Raw genomic sequence first — 17,991 nt, forward strand, 5'->3', positions numbered from 1 at the left:
GACGGAAATATAAAAAGAAAACCAAAAAGTTGTTAAAAGATCATCATATTTTTCGTATTTCAAATTTCATTAAGAATATTTATGTAATATTAAATAGTATCAATAACAAGCAGAACCATAACAAAGTATATATCTATATATTAAAAAGATAACTGTATTTTTAATTTTTTTTGCTAAAAATGGTAACAATAAAAAACACCAACAAAAGTTGATTCAAGCAAAAAAAAAGTTTTACCAATATATCTCAACAGGGTAAATATTTACAAATCCAAACATATTGAGAGACATATAGGCTAATGAGAAAATAAAAAATATAAGTAAATAGCATAATAAATTACAAAATTAATTTTCACATAAATTATGATAGCTTTAGTATTTTGGAGTGGTAATAAGTGAGTAATTCTTTAGCAGAATATTAGAATATACTCTGCATTGTTTTTTTGTGATTTATATTTAGCAGCAATGAACTGAAACTGAGTAACACAAAATGTTCTGCATAAAGGGTCAGAGCCACCTTGAAAAAAAAAAAGAGCAAAATATTGACCATTAGAAAAGAGTGTTAATACGACAACTTTATTATACTTTTATTTTTCGACTCTGTCTATTAAATTCTATTTACAATTTTTATACAGAAACAAAAATTCTCGAGGGCGTAATTATATACAAAAATAGCTTATGACTTGACTAATAAATTACATCAATTAACTTTGATAACATTATGACAAGAATTTTATACACGTAACAATAAAGTTTTATAACGATCAGCTATTATCACATCACCCCAAGAACTGAAGTTCTTAAGTAACATAGTCATTTAAATATGTCGGCTTTTTCCTTTCTCTGGTTGATCGTCTGATCGCTGGTAATAAATTATCAACGATTTCTCTGCCGTCAGCCTCCTCCTCAGCGTCAACAACTGTTTCTTCAGTTCCTTCCTCTCGTGTAGCAAAAATGTCTAAATCTTCTAAATCACTTTCATCACTGTCAACCTCTTCACTGATAACAATTTTACTTGAAGCGTTTGAAGAATTTGAGGCAGGAGCTATTCTCACGTCTCGCACATGTCTTGGTACACCATCAATTTCAATATTTGTGTTTGTGAGTATGTCAGTTACAGTACCAATTTTCCAAACTGAAGTGCACTTTGCATCAGCGGGGCGAACATAAACTTTTTCTCCAATTCTATAAGTTTTCATAACTTGCCGTGAACTTTCCTGAGTTTCAGTGTTTTTCTCCTCTTGAATTGGCAGACGCCAAACGTACTTTTTTTTTTGAGAAGCAGGTGCAGATTCCTCGTTTGTTCCCACCGTTGGTGTTGCATTGTACCAAAATACCGCTAATAAAGGACATATTTGTGCCCTCGCAGCTGTTCGTTTTACTGTGCGGTGGTTACGCTCCACAATCCCATTTCCTGATGGTCTATTGCACATCTATACTTCTTTTTAACACACCATTTTTCACATATATTTGAAAATTCACTAGATTTAAACACCGCTCCATTATCCATTAACAGTTCTTGCGGCGGGCCATGCTCCCTAAATAAGAATTCCAATTGACTTACTACATTTTTGGTATCTTCGCGAGGCAACTTTCTCCAAATTGCAAACCGACTTGGTCCACAGTCAATCATTGTTAAATATGGCGACCCTTTATAGTGAGTCACATCACAAGCAACTCGGTACCATGTGTCTGGTACATCTAGCACTCCATTTTCCCATTTTATTGGCGCTGGATCAATTGAATTACATTGACAACATTTGCGAACACATTCTTCGACATCTTTTCTTAATACGTGCGGAAGTCTTCGCTTTGAGTGACAATTACGAATTTCTTCAGCAATACTTACTCCACATAGCTCTTTAGCACTTCTTCGTGAAAGCTCATTTAACCAAGTCTTTGGAACTCTTGTCAACACATCAGCTTTGTTTTTGGAGGAGGGAACCCATTTTAACGTGATGTTTATATTATATTCTTTTATTAGGTCTTGCAATAGAGAAAGTCTTCTTTTAATAAGCATTTCTGATAATGCATTTGATCGAATCCTATGACTTTCAGTCAGCATACTTTTTAGCCATCCATGAACTGTTACTGAATCAGTGAACACCGACAAATTCTTTATATCCCACTTAGCAGCTAGGTTTATCCCACGCACCACAGCATCTAATTCAGCAATATTAATATGCATAACATCATTTATACTTCGAAGCCAGGCTGCATCCTCAATTATTACGCCATCGTATTCTATAGCAACCCCTATTGCCATGCTGCTAGCATCACACCACAATGTTGCTCCATTTTGAATCCCTTTAGCATTCCATTTCCCTCTCACAGAATCACAAACTTCTAATCGACACAATATTTCGATTAACCATGACTGAGCTTGATCTCCGATTAGATCATCCCAAGTATTTCCTTGACTATGACGTTTTATAAAACTGCAGGCAATTCTAAGCCACCCTCCAACAGGATAGTGACCTAATAAGTGTCCACATATTGAAAAAAGTTTCCGTCGTGTTACTTTTTCAGTTTTGATATTTTGTGACTTTGGAATGATGTTTCCACGTTTCCAACATAGCTCCTTTTTTTCATTTCTAAACAGTTGCAAACCCAACACTCGTGTAGTATCACATTGCACCGGCTCTTTTGTTACCAATCCATAACACGCTAAATGATTTACGACCTTTTCAACTGATGTCTTTTCCAAATTGACAATTATGTCATCAATGTAGTGGTCTGTTGCTTCACTAATACCAGCATTAAGATTCAACACACTGCCTAAGACTGAAGACATTATTTTTGGGGCAGAATTTAACCCAAAACCAAGATAGTATTTTTCTTCTTTGTAGACTACCTTCTGATGCTCCCACAAACTCGGATCAATATGTATTTGCATATAGGCACATCTAAGATCAAGCGTTGCAAATTTGTCACCAACAGTTCTCCATTTTCTAACTTTTTCATCACATGCATCACTTGAGGCATTATGTGAATTAACATACTGATTCAATTCGCGAAAATCCAGGACAGGTCGTATCTTTCCTTTATTTTCCTGCTCAACAGCCATTAACGGGACAATCCCTATTGTACTTTTTTCTTCTTTGTTGCATGGTTTCAACCAGCCATTTTTTACCCATACGTCCATCTCGTCATTAAATTGATGTAACAACTGGGGTTTCACCTTGTACTGCGCGACAGAATTTCTCAGTTGTGGTTGACCTTGTTTCCATTTATATTTAGCAGTCCACTTTGTACCATCAAAATAAGCATCAAAATCCTTGTCCTTTATACCAACAGCTTGTTTCTCTGCATGAATTGAAACAAAACCAAATTCAATTTTTCCATTGTACAAATGCACTCCTCCATAGCGATTAATGACATCCATACCAATAATAGCATCAATACCGTTGACAACACTTTTCAGAATCATTACTGATGTTTTGAGCTTTTTTCCTTCAATTATCAATGTTACTGTAGCTTCTCCCTCCGTTTTCACAAATTCTCCATTAACAGCCAACACCATTAGTTCATTTCTTCTGATACGAACACCGGCTTTCTGAGCCATATTGTTTGAAATAATAGTTCGAGTACATCCGCTGTCAACCAGTGCTTTTCCAGCAAAGATGTTCACTTGCACAGTGCATATTGGGAGCGCCGTTAGTTGTTTAGGGAAACAGCTGGCGCTCGCGATTCCCCATTTAAGTTTCCCTGATGCAACGAACAAAATCTTGCAATGTGTCCAGATTCTCCACATCTAAAGCATTTTATTCCATCATTAACAATTTGTTTCTTCGAAAAACAGATTCGGGCAACATGTCCAGGCTTGCCACACTTGTAGCAGTTAAAATCAGTAGCGGATGGTTTTTTAACATGTTTATCGAAACCAGAGATTGTTGTTGAAACATACTCTTCTTTTTTTTTTTCCGTCATGAGTACTCGTGCATGGTTTAATGCATCCTGTAAACTGATCCCAAATATTTTCACTTGTGCTCGTAGCTGCTTTGAAATTTCACCCGGCAATCCAGTTATGAACGCTCTTAGCAATAATTCTTCGCTTTCAACGTTGGCCAAACCCATAAGTTGACGTAAACTGGCCAAATACACATCAACAGATTCACTATCATTCCATCTCCGATCTCTGAACTGCTCGTAAGCTTGAAAACCATCGACTGCAAATGCATCTAGTAGAGCTTTTTCAATGTCCGCAGCGGCGGTTTTTTGGCTCTCCCCAAGTTGCTCATATAATGCAAACGCAATGCCTTCAAGAAACAGCGGAATGATCAATGAAAGATCGCCCATATTTTGCAGCTCTCCCACCAGTTTGATTTTTTTCAGCCACACTACAACATCTCCAGATCCATCAAATTTTCCAATCATTTTCGCCATAGATGCCATACTGCCGAAATAGCTTGTTAATACGACAACTTTATACACGTAACTTTATACACGTAACTTTATACACGTTAATACGACAAATTTTATACACGTAACAATAAAGTTTTATAACGATCAGCTATTATCACAAAGAGCATCAGAAGGAATTTCAAGTCCGCCTCTGTTTAGGCTATACAGATAACTTCCATATTTATAATAATAATTGGTAGAATCATCATAAATTTTTATTTCGCTTTTTTGCACATAGCCAGCTATGTTAACTATAGCCACTAATGTAGATTTATTAACTGAGCTTTCAAGATCATGTATATTATCCAGAAGTTCTTTTTCATCAGTAGAAATATCTCTAAAACATATGTCACAAGTATGACCATCGATACCATCAACAGGAATGTCAAGTTGTAATATCAATTTAGTAAGTTGAATATTAATTTTTTCAACTACAGATTTAGCGTTTATAAAGTAAGTACCTCCAGATCTCTGTCAAAGCTTAGAAAAAGCTTTTTCAAGTGGATCTGTTGAAAACCAACCTAATAAGACATACTTTGCTCCATTACTCAACAAAGTTTCTACAAGATCAATAAAGCCATAACATAAATGCGCTATTGCATTGCTAGTATCTAGCGTAAGCTGTTTTTCACGCTTACCTGTAGGTTTCATAAAATTTGACAGTTCAGCAATACCTCGTAGCAGTTGTAACTGTTGATCACCAACTGAGTGGATTTCTTCGCATAATTCATTTCTAAACCGAATGCCAGCACCAGGTGATTTGACATTACCAACATTCGAAAAAAAATTATTTTTCAATAAATACAGCAGTACCTTCAAATGCTTTATTTTCGATCTCTGGATGCGTTCTTAATGCAGCTACTGTTTCTTTGCAAAAAACAGACAAACAAAACTTTACAGATTGTCTCACTATTGGTTTTGGATAAACTGATTTAGCTGTAAGTTTAGAGAGTTTAAAAAGACTATTGCACTCAGTTTTATATATAGTTTCTAAATCACTCCACTTAGCCAAAGCCAGTTCTTTATTGTTCAAAAATTGAAGTTCCCCAGTCTTTTTTGTCAACCAATTGTTTCGTATAGATTTTAGTAGATGCACATAATCATACAATAAATATATACCTGATGTTGTTAACCATGGTTTAGTATCAACTGTTTTAAACATTCCAAAAAATCTTTGATTTACACGGTTACTATCAGTAATTATTACCAGTGTCTTACTATTTTCAATATTATTTATTGTATAGGCAATTTGTTGACATTGAGCAAACTAAAATTTAGAGGAAAGATTTGCAACAGGTTGAGCTCTACATATAAATTCTGGACCTCCAAAAAGACATTTAATCATAAATGATAAAATTGTTTTAGCTAACTTTTCAGGGTAGTTTACTGCTTGACCAAACAAAGCACCTCTTTGGTAAAGTAATGAAGCTTTGACATAGACCTCATCAATTAGTAGTATGGAAATTCTTTTTAATGGATTCAAATTCATAAAAATACTATTTATGAAACTTAGGTCCTCCATTGAGCTTATTTTTGAAGTCAATCGTGTTAAAGTCTTTATACTTGGCAACTTGTAGTCAATACACAAACAATCATATAAACTTCGTTGTAGTTGTAATTGATATTGTAGTTGTAGTTGTATAAATTGATATTTTTGTTGTAGTTGAGATAGTTCGACTTGCAAAGAGATACACAGCATTTCAAAGGCATTTTTAAGGCATTTAAAAAATCTATTCGTTAGTTTGACAATATTATTACCTTACAATGTTAACGCCTTGAAACTTACAACGTTATCGTCTTGAAGTTGCGCTATCTAATTTATAAACCAATCAAATTTTAAAGATTTATTAAAAAAGCGCGAACACAAACTTTCGTCTAATGTTAAAAGATCAATTTAACAAATTTGTTGCGCGATGTCAAGGCCTGTTATTAGAGAGCTTACGATACGAGAACTGCAACGGCAACCACGACAATTTATGTTAAATATTTATCCGTACGCATGCGTCCTGGATGGGATTCCCTGGTGTGCCGTTTTAAAACTTTTTCCACAACGTCCAAACATTTAAACTCGCGTTGTCTGAAAACGGCTCCAAAATGGATGAAAACAGTTCTTGTTCAAAAAGTGCACCAAAGTAAGTTTAAAATTACTGCATTGAATTTATGAAGTATACATAAAATTTATAAAGATATATATATATATAAATATATATAAATATATATATATATATATGTATATATATATATATATGTATATATATATATATACATATACATTATATTATACATATATTATATATATATATATATATATATATATATATATATATATATATATATATATATATATATATATATATATATATATATATATATGTATATATACATGATATTATACATATATTATATGTATATATATATATATATATATATATCTCTACATATACATTATATTATACATATATTATATATATATATATATATATATATATATATATATATATATATATATATATATATATATATATATATATATATATATATGTATATATATATATATATATATATATATATATATATATATATATATATATATATATATATATATATACACATGTTCTTATATTATGTAATGTTCATATGGGTTGTTGATAATTGTGTTCTTATTGTTTTTTATTCTGTTAACTTATCATTTTATTATTTGTTACTGTATATATTTTGCTGCCAAAAAATTCAAGTTTACTAAGTTTTTTGTTTCTTAGTTCAATTAGATGGACAGGGGATCATGATGTGTTTTTTCTTCGTGAAATTTTGTTACATGAACCATACCAGTTCAAAAAAGGGTCCATAGAAAGAGGGAAAAGTTGGGAAAAGATTGCGAGTGTTCTTAATTCTACAAGTCAGCCATTTTTTAAAGTTTAGTCACGAGCTGTAAGAGATCGTTTAAATGTTTTAATTGAAAACCATAAAAAAAAAAACCAGAGATGAAGAAAAGGCATCTGGAATTGATGTCATAGAATCAGAGGTTGATATAGCTGTTGCAGATATAATCGATAGATTCAAAGAAGCAGATGAAGCACACACATCGCAAAGTGATGCCAAAAAATTAAAAGAAGTTGACGATCACAGTAAAGCTGCAGAAATGCGAAAGCGTAGTATGGAAACTTTATCTGAAACTAATGAAAGAAACAAAGGAAAAGCATGCAAGCGTACAAGAAATAATGGTTCAGAAACTATTATATACTTACGAGAGAAAGGAGAAAGAGATGCGGTTATTAAAAAGGAAGAGCTTGAATTAAAAAAGCAAAGTCTTCAGAATCATTGTGATATGTTGAAGCTGTTTCAACAGCAACAAACAATGATGCAGGAAATGGTGCAACAACAATCGCAGCAGCAAGCGTCAATGGTTGAAATAATAAAACAACTTTCCAGGAAATAAATGACATTTATTTGTATATTATTGTAGTTTTATTTTTATACAAAGTATTCTTCAAGGGTAGGTGGAATAATATCAAAATAATTAGATGTCTGTGAACCATATAAACAACTTAGACCATTATTTAGTAAAGCGCAAACTATGTACATTTTCCCCACAGCATTTAGACCAATTTTTAAGTTTTTTCTAAAATCTAAAAATTTAAAATAATTCAAAATATCTCCAAACAACCATTCAACTGATACTCTGACTTCACTCATTTTTTTGTTCCAAATTTTCTGTTGTGGGGTTAACACTCCACCTTTAAATCCTGTTTGTAAATGCACCCTAAGAGGATATGCAGGATCACCATAAATACATAAAGGGTTACCTGCAGTATCAAATGAGTGTTGTCCTAATAAGTTTAATAAATTAGAATCCGCTAACATACCACTGTCATGTTTTTTTCCTTCAACTGGTCCAAATAAGTTAGTTATAAGTCCATTTGGAGCAACAACAGATTGAAATTTTAGACTATGTATCTTTTTATGTCCATTGTATAATACTCTTTGGTTTTTTCCAGGTCTAGTTATTGGCCTAACAGTGCCATCTATAAATCCCCAGCAGTTTGCGAGAGGAGCCCCTTTGCGATGGATAGCATCAGCAAAAATCTCAAGGTTATTTGGAGAAAGCCAGTTTTGATTAAATGTTGTAAGTAAATGAATCCAGCGATCATAAAGAAAGTTCATAACTTGATTTGAAATCATGCTTAACTGTGGAACAGGTCGTCCAAAACGAGGTATCATGTTTAGCAATCTACAAGGGTATAAAAACCGTTTTAAAAAAATGCACAGTGCCTCTATTGCAGTAACTTTCAATCCGTTATAACATACAAACTCTTGAGGTAGTTGAAGTACGTTGACTAAACGATATATATCACTCCTTAAAAATCTAAATTCGCTTTTGCATTCGTCGTCGGACATGCTTTCTAAACAAAACTGCCTATAACTCCAAAAAGGTAAATCAGGATTCTTAGAGACATTTAAATTGTACAGTAATAAGAATTCCTCGCTATCTATTATATTTGATTCTAATGCAAGTAATAAGTTATTTCTAACATTTCTTAAAGGAGCCATTTTTAATTTAGAAATTTTCCGTAAAACAATGTTGATTTTTTGTAACGGAAAGTCGTAAGTTATTTTATTTCAAAACGGCAACATAAAGATACAACCGCTCGTCCCAGACCTTTGAAGTCTTCGTTGCTGTTGCCGTTCTCATATCGTAAGCTCTCTTTTATAGAAGGCCGCGGTCACACATAATATAATATTCTGAAACTAATAAACAAACATCTAAATTTCTATAAGTAAATTTATTCTTTGATCATTGCCTTTATATCCTATCTTATTTTCATATCATAATCTATTATGGTATTATTTATATAACATATCACAACAATATTATTAAATTTGTGATGTTCAAATATCATATGAACATTCTCTAACATGTTCATATGATACTTGAATATAGTTCTTGAGTATATTATCTGCAAACAATTGACTGATGCAAGTTCAAATGTTGCCAAAAACCAAGCATGCATGCATGGGACACTGCAGTGTCCCACAAAGAAATGCTGATTTGAAAGTCAAATTTTCTTTATTAAAAAAAAATATTAAAAAAGGGGGAGATAGGGAGGTTTCCGTAATTTTTTTTAGGCTCCAAAACTTTTAGCTTTATATATAATAAGGTTCATAAAACTTAAGGGACTTACGAAGTAAATTGAGGAACAAAAACAGGATATTTACAGAAACTTTTCAATTTTTAATCTGGAGTACCACAGTGTAATTGGGAATAAAGTCGCTGGGTCCAGTATTCAAAGTAATATGATCTAAAGTAATATATAAATCAAATAAAATGCTTTAAAATGCATGCAGTTATACATATAACTCCTGATAGTTAACTATATGTATAACTAGTTATACATAAAATTTATTATATAAACTTATTTTTTAAGGTTATGCTTGAACAAATTAGTACCAATTAATTCAAATTCAAGATTTAGTTCAAGTTCAAGTTCTTATTTGTTCATTGTTTTTTCACTATTTTACATTTATTATTTCAAATTTGTTAACTAGTACTAATTCTTACTACAGTAAGAATATTTATCATTGTTGAACGTGATTTTATTAGTAACTTAATTTTACTTTCAACATATTTTGACAACACCCTTTACATTTTAAATGATGACAGCTTTACTTTTCTATTGATGTTAAATTTATTACGTTTCAATAACTCAGATTGAATTTTACTGAATTATTGTAAGCGTTGTAAGAATTTGTTGTATATCAAATGGTGTTGTAAATAAAGTAAAAATAATATATATATTTATATATATATATATATATATATATATATATATATATATATATATATATATATATATATATATATATATATATATATATAGTATTTAGGCTATGGGATCATCTATAAATGATGCCAGAAGATAGAGGGGCAGTGTGAGTTTAACAATAATTAACAATGGGGAGGGAATATTGAGACCAAAATAATGTCAATTAAAAAATTGAATTAAAAAAAAGAAAAGAAAATTATTTTATTTAAAAAAAAGTAAAACAATTTATGCTAGCTATGAGCAGGTTTAAGAGGTATTTACACCAACAATGTGGTCTAAAAACTTCTTGCTTTTGTTGCTTAAAACTGTAGAGGATCATAGGAAAAACAATTTAAATTCAGAAATTAGCTTGCTTATCTGAAAGAACAATTTGTGTTTTTTTTTTTCTTTTAGTACTGTTGAGAATAAATGTATAATTGAACCAGAAAAAAATTGATGGCATATGCATTTTTTATATTATATTAACAATTCAGATATACCATCATAATATGATAACAAAAACTGACATCATTTTCAATGGGAGATGGCAAAAAATTGACTGAGTTTGATAAAGGGTGAAGGTGTTCAATAAACCGGGTCATCATCTGACATCATTATGCATAGATGATCCTATGATTTAGGTAAAATAAGTAATCAATTTGCCATATTTCTCTTTAGAAAGTGTAAGAAAAAAGCATTGTTATGCTGAGAACCTACCAATTGAGCAAGCTTCGACCACCTATTTTATAAATTTGAGAGACAGAAGTGGAAGTGCGAATCGCAAAAGAACTAATAACAATGCTCTAAATTGATTTTAACTTTGTAGACTAACATTAATATAGTATTTAGAAATAATAAATGAAGTTTACATGATTTTTATAATTTGTATTTATTTCCATTAATTATCAGTTATCAGTCTCTGTTTTATAAAATGAATTAAAAAACTATTTATTTATAGTATAATAATAATACATAAATATTAGTTTCCTAATGCTATTATCATCACAATGTTAATGGTATTCGTTTTAAAGTGAAATTTTGTATCGATTTTATTGTTTTAATGTTATATATATATATATATATATATATATATATATATATATATATATATATATATATATATATATATATATATATATATATATAGATATAGATATATATAGATATAGATATAGATATATATAGATATAGATATAGATATATTATTTTTACTTTATTTAAAACACCATTTGATATACAACAAACCCCTACAAAGCTTACAATAATTCATTTAAGATTTAATCTGAGTTATTGAAACGTAATAAATTTAACATCAATTGAAAAGTAAAGCTGTCATCATTTAAAATGTAAAGGGTGTTGTCAAAATATGTTGAAAATAAAATTAACAAATAAAATCACGTTCAACAATGATAAACATTCTTACTGTAGTAAGAAATAGTACTAATTAACAAATTTGAACAAATAAATATAAAATTAACAAAAACAATGAATAAATAAGAACTTTAACTTGAACTTTAACTAAATCTTAAATTTGAATTAATTGGTACTAATTTGTTCAAGCATAACCTTAAAAAATAAGTTTCTATAACAAATTATATGTATAACTAGTTATACATATAGTTAACTATCAGGAGTTATATGTATAACTATATCAGGAATTATATGTATAACTATATCAGGAGTTATATGTATAACTATATCAGGAGTTATATGTATAACTATATGCATTTTAAAGTATACTATTTTATTTAAATATTACTTTAGATTATATTACTTTGAAAACTGGACCCAGAGGCTTTAGGCGCTACTGCAGTTTCTCCCCCCTTTTTTTTATTGCTGATTATGATAGAGAATTTTATGCTGATTAAGAATCGTATAAAAACATAGGTCTGAAAATTAACAAAAAGTGCTCTAATTCGCTGTTGAAGTTTAAAAATTTACACTAAAAAACGCTAATATTCGCCATTTTTTTAAAACGTTTTATATCAAAGTTTACATTTTGAAATCAATCGTTTAGAAAATCTTTTTTTAATTACGCAACCCGGTTTTATTGTCGTCAAAATTAAATTATATTGAAATTAAATTGTTTTTAATAATATATTTTATATATTTTTAATTAATTTTTTAAAAATTAATTTAAGATTTTGCTTTTTAAATGTACATAAATCGACTGACAAATAGGGATTGGCGCAATTAAATGTACATAATTTGAGACAGGGTTAGGGTTTGGGCTAGAGATAAATCAGAAAATGATGCGCTCAGCATTTTTAAACAGTTTTGTTTTACATTTTTGATAGAAACCAGGCTTTTTTAAATTCATCGTTGAGAAGAATTTTATTTATAACAGAGTATGAAAAAATGGCAAATATTAGCGTTTTTTAGTGTAAATTTTTAAACTTCAACAGCGAATTAGAGCACTTTTTGTTAAATTTCAGACCTATGTTTTTATACGATTCTTAATCAGCATAAAATTCTCTATCATAATCAGCAATAAAAAAAAAAAGGGGGGGGGGGGAGAAACTGCAGTAGCGCCGAGGCTTTATTTCCAATAACACTATGAAACTCCAGATTAAAAATTGAAAAGTTTCTGTTAATATCCTGTTTTGTTCCTCAATGTAGTTTGTAAGTCCCTTAAGTCATAAGGACCTTTTATATCTAAAGTTAAAAGTTTTGGAGCATAAAAAAAGTTACAGAAACTAATGTCCCCCACCACCACCACCCTATTTTTTTCTTTTTTAACAAAGAAAATTGGGAATTCTTTGACTTTCAAACCTGCATTTCTTTGTGGGACACTGTAGTGTCCCATGCATGCATGCTTGGTTTTTGACAACATTTGAACTTTCATCAGTTAATTGTTTGCAGATAATATACTCAAGATCTATATTCAAATAACTATTATATTATCTTAATAATACGTCTATTTGCACAAATCTTAATCTTATTTCTATAAAGAAAGATAAACATTATTCGTGGTACTTACATACTTGCTTGCCATTCTCTATATTAATATAAAATATTTTCACACAATATAAACGTAACGCAATGCAATGTCGATTTAAAAATTTTTATTTAGTTTTTTTTTAAAAGTTTTTTTTTTAGTTTCCAGCTTTCAAATTAATTCCCATGCAAATCTCACATAAAACCCACGTGGGATTTCCCATGTGTGTAAATACCATATGGTTCCCACATGGGTTTAAGGTGACAAATTTCCATACGGATACCACATGGGAAAATCCGTCCCACGTAAATCCCATCAATCCCACACGGAACCCACGCGGAACCCATGTGGGACGCGGTTTTATTTTTCACTGGGATAAGTGTGAGGCAGCTGCAAAAACTGGCATAAGTGTGAATTGGCATAAGTGAAAGCTGGAAAAATATTGAATTGGCCTAAGTGTGCCAAAAGAATTTACTAACTGGCATAAGTGTGAATTAGTTGCAAAAGCTTGCATAATTGCAAATCGGCATAAGTGCAAACTGGTGTTAGTTCGCCAATCAACATAGGTGCAAAATTGCATAATTGCACAGCATTTTCAAAAACTGACATAAGTACAATTTAGAATAAGTGCGCCAAAAATTTTTTGGCATAAGTGCCAATCGGCATAAGTGCGAACTGACATAAGTGCAAAGCAGTTGGAATAACTGGCATTAATGCAAACTGCTATAAGTGCGAAGCATAAGTTTGTAAATGTGTGAACTAGCAAGTGCACACCGAAAAAATTTGGCACAAATGCGCTTAAAGAATTTGAAAACATTGGCATAGGATTTGCACTAATGCCTAAACTAAATCAAACTTAGCAATTTTTGCGAATTCTTTCGGCGAACTTAAGGCAATCCTCACTTATGTCAGTTAGCACTCATGCCAGTTTTTGCAACTGCTTTGCACTTATACCAGTTTGCACTTATGCCAACACTAGATTGATTAGAACTACATGTTTATTTAAATTTGGGAAGTGCTTTAACATATCAAGAAGAATTTTTGTAGCCTCTCCCAGAGGAATTGATGGATATAAATTGACAATTAAACTAAAACAAAAAACTAAAACAAAACTAAGCGTTTCACAAATAAAATCACTCATAGAACTGTGTTTATATAAACGTTATTTTTTATGGAATGAAGAAATTCACGAGCTTGTAGATTTAGGTCCCATAGGACTTTCACTCATGGTAGTGCTTGCGGAAGGTTTCCTGCAATTTTTTGAAAATAGAGCAATCGACATTGCGCTTCATTCTAATCCACCGTTAGAAATAAAATCGTTTTTCAGGTACGTAGATGATAGCCACGCAAGATTTACAAATAAAGATTATGCCATCCGTTTTCAACAAATATAAACAGTCAACATCATGCCATCAAATACACAATTGAATTGGAAGATGAAAACAAAGGATTAAATTTTTTAGACATCCAAATAACCAATAATTGAAAAGGTAATTATGATTTTAACATTCATCAAAAAAAAGCAATAACAAATATTCAGGTTAACCCCAATTCAAACCACGATCCAAAAATCTTAGAAGGAATATTTAAAGGATTTATTAATAGGGCTTTATCAATTTGCTCTGAAAAATTTTTAAACGAAGAAATCGATTTCCTAATAAATGTGTTTGCTGAAAATGGATATGAAAAGAAAAAATTACAAAACCTTGCAAGTATTGTTATAAAAAAACGTCACTCAAATAATGAAATAAAATCTTAAATCTTTACTAACTTCACGCAACAAAACAAAACTACCATCAAATAGCCATCCCGGAGTATACCTAATAGAATGCGAGGGTGAACAAAAATACATCGGCGAAACAAAAATGAAAATAGCAACAAAAACAAAACAACACCAAAAAAATGTTTTTGAAGAAAAATTAGAACAATCTGCAATTGGGCATCATAAAATTAAATATTCATGTAGTATTAAATGGGATCAAGTAAAGACGTTAAAAGTAGAACCCAAAAAATTTGAAAGAAAAGTTCGAGAGGCAATCGAAATTCAGTTCAACAAATGCGGACCTAAAAATGGAGGTATGAATTTAGATGATGGTCAACATGTAAAGACGCAATTCTGGACGCCATATTTTTTATACCTACGTAATATTAAAGAAGCCCAATTAAAGCGAAAATTAAAAGAAGCCATTAAAATGTGACGTTACCGTTTGATTGTAATTTAATTAATAATTTGTAATTAAAGCTGAAGATGCTAGTATCAATAATCTAGCAAAAATTTCTTAGAAAAATAAAAAAATTAGTATTAAGAGAATTCGTATTTATTAATGTTCATATATTAAATGAATATATATATATATATATATATATATATATATATATATATATATATATATATATATATATATATATATATATATATATATATATATATATATATATATATATATATATATATATATATATATATATATATATATATATATATATATATATATATATATATATATATACACAGTGCCGGCTCAAGGTATTTTGCCGCACGAGACAAGATCCCAGTTTGCCGCCCCAACTAAAAGGCACCAATATATTAAAAAAAATACCTTTTTAAGTAAAACTATGAGTGACGTATAAAATCCTATATTTGCAAAACATTAAATCCAAACAGTACAAATACAAAAAGCAAGCAATATATACAAAATGGGCATATTTTATCATGACTTAGTGAAAGAAGTTCACTTTTTTACTCTTTTCAGATGCAAACCCTTCAATAATTCAGTAAAATCTAATTTTCTAGCCATATCACTTTCTATGGAAATTAAAAAAAAACCTGTCAAACGACTTTGTGACGTAGTAGATCTTAAGTAATCTTTAACTAATTTCAGTTTTAAAAAACTACACTCTCTAGATGCAACTGATACCGGCTGTGTTAACAGAATTCGTAAAGCAATAGAAACATTTGGAGTGAAATTATTGTTTCTTAACATAAACTCTAGTATTTTTAATGATGACGTTTTTGGTTCAATTAATTTAGACAATGCAAGCAATTCATCTAATAATTCCATGCCATCAATATCTGCAGAAGTATCTGGGCCTAATATTTTTTGAAAGTTTAAAAAATTTTCTCTAAGACTTTCCTTTGAAAAATCTTTTTTTATATTTGCAATATCGTACAAGAATTGAAAAGCATCACAGTGTTCATTTAACTGGTTAAATCTGTCTTCAATCGAATTTAAACATTCTATTTTAAATCTATCTTTTGGATTTATAATGGGATCATCTCGAGTTTCATCAGAAAGCATTTGCTTTTTAAACCTTGGTCTAATAGAAACTTTAAATGAAAATTATGGCTCCAAATATAATTCTGCTGCAATTAATTCTGCATCAGAAATAACTTTTTCAAAAGCTTCATCTGAACGATATAACTTTAAGAAGTTTACAGTTTTGTTCAAAGTTTGTTTGGCTTTAGAAATGTCAATTTCAATATTCTGAACAACTTTGCTTGCTAAGTTTACTTGGTTCAAAGAATTGAACCATATCACAGTACAGCAACAAAATTTAAAGTTTTTCATCTTTTGAGCTAAAACCTCTGCTTCATGACGTGAAGATGGATCATAAGCAATGTCCTAGCTGATTTTAAAAAGAGCATCAAAGATTTCTCCAGCACAGTATCGAAAAGGTCGCACAACTTTAATCCTGCTTTTCCATCTTGTTGCACTCAAAGGTTTTGGAAAGGTTTTTTTTTCCAAGATGATTTTTCAAAACTGTCTACGAGATGATAATTATAAATGGCTTGCACCATTCCAAAATAAACCACAGCCTCTCTAGATGATTTTGCAGCATCATTAACGACCAAATTTAATGAATGAGCATGATATGGAACAAAGAAGGCTCTGCTGTTCTTTTCTAATATTCTTTTCTGCACTCCTGACTGATGTCCTCTGATAATCACACTGTTGTCGTAGCCCTGTCCATGCATATCTTCAATTGGAATCCCAGTTTGAGTCAAAATTTTGTAGAAAAGCATCTGTGAGTGCTGCACCAGTTGTCTGCTCTACGGGTATGAAATTGATGAAATGTTCACAGACTTTAACTTCAGCATTTTTTATCTGATTAAAACGTAGCACAATTGACATTTGTTCCACTTTACTCACATCTTGGGTACAATCCACTATAATGGAAAAATATTTTGCCATTTTCAATTTTGACAAAATTTCTTCACGAATTTGTTTTGCAATTTTTTGAATGAGTTCATTTTGTGTATTTTTCCCCTAGTAATGGGTGTTAATCACCTCATTCTTTATTTGGTGAACATGATCTGCCATAATTGCATCAAACTATGCTAGCAGTTCGACTAGTTTTAGGAAGTTTCCATTACTTTTCTCATGTAAAACATCAGAATTTCCACAAAAGGCAAGACATTGTTTTCCTAAAAATGTCACTATTGCGAATAATCTTTCCAGAACTAACTGCCAACGCTTTATCTCTGCACTAAGAAGTCGTTGTTGTGATGCATCAATTGTTTTGTTGGGATCTAGTCGGTTTGCTAATTCCATCCATTTGCTTAATGAACAGATGTGATTTTTGGAAGTTTCATGTTCCTTCAGTTGTCTGTGCAACTTTTTCCTGTCTCCTATCTTCAAATGGTATGTCCATTTTACCAAACAACTTACATGAGAAACAAAACACAACGTCTTTTCTTTTAGAGTATATAGCCAGGATCTTTTAACAACTTTACCATTCTTGAGTACTTTTTGCGTGCATGAAGAATAAAATCTTCTGTTGTTGGCATTGACAGGAAATACAAAAGATGGACTAGATGCTGATGGACTATTAGAGTCACTCGAAGATCAT

At 30.7% G+C, this 17,991-nt stretch overlaps 2 protein-coding genes and 1 long non-coding RNA gene across 3 annotated transcripts; 1 reads left to right on the forward strand and 2 right to left on the reverse strand.

The window, feature by feature from the left end:
• Positions 1-797: 797 nt before the first annotated feature.
• Positions 798-3,562, reverse strand: LOC136081163 (uncharacterized). The gene is made up of 2 exons (XM_065798460.1): positions 1,562-3,562; positions 798-1,430 (listed from the first exon to the last, which is right to left on the reverse strand). Exons 1-2 carry the CDS (start codon positions 3,560-3,562, stop codon positions 798-800), a joined length of 2,634 nt encoding a protein of 877 aa, XP_065654532.1.
• Positions 3,563-6,322: 2,760 nt separating this feature from the next.
• LOC136080932 (uncharacterized) lies at positions 6,323-7,897 on the forward strand. The gene is made up of 2 exons (XR_010638737.1): positions 6,323-6,533; positions 7,161-7,897. It is a non-coding gene; the product is annotated as an uncharacterized LOC136080932 (long non-coding RNA).
• A 7,975-nt stretch (positions 7,898-15,872) lies between these two features.
• On the reverse strand, positions 15,873-16,439 carry LOC136081164 (uncharacterized). The gene has a single exon (XM_065798461.1). It carries the CDS (start codon positions 16,437-16,439, stop codon positions 15,873-15,875), a length of 567 nt encoding a protein of 188 aa, XP_065654533.1.
• Between the last annotated feature and the right edge of the window lie 1,552 nt (positions 16,440-17,991).

This window comes from Hydra vulgaris, chromosome 06 (genome assembly GCF_038396675.1).
Source record: "Hydra vulgaris chromosome 06, alternate assembly HydraT2T_AEP".
NCBI classification, from domain to species: Eukaryota; Metazoa; Cnidaria; class Hydrozoa; order Anthoathecata; family Hydridae; genus Hydra; species Hydra vulgaris.

Coding starts and splice junctions, on each gene's coding strand:
- LOC136081163 (XM_065798460.1), bottom strand. CDS start 3,562: ATGGCTCAGAAAGCCGGTGTTCGTATCAGAAGAAATGAACTAATGGTG. Junction 1,431..1,561: donor GCGAAGATACCAAAAATGTA/GTAAGTCAATTG, acceptor AAAGAAGTATAG/ATGTGCAATAGACCATCAGG.
- LOC136081164 (XM_065798461.1), bottom strand. CDS start 16,439: ATGCTTTCTGATGAAACTCGAGATGATCCCATTATAAATCCAAAAGAT.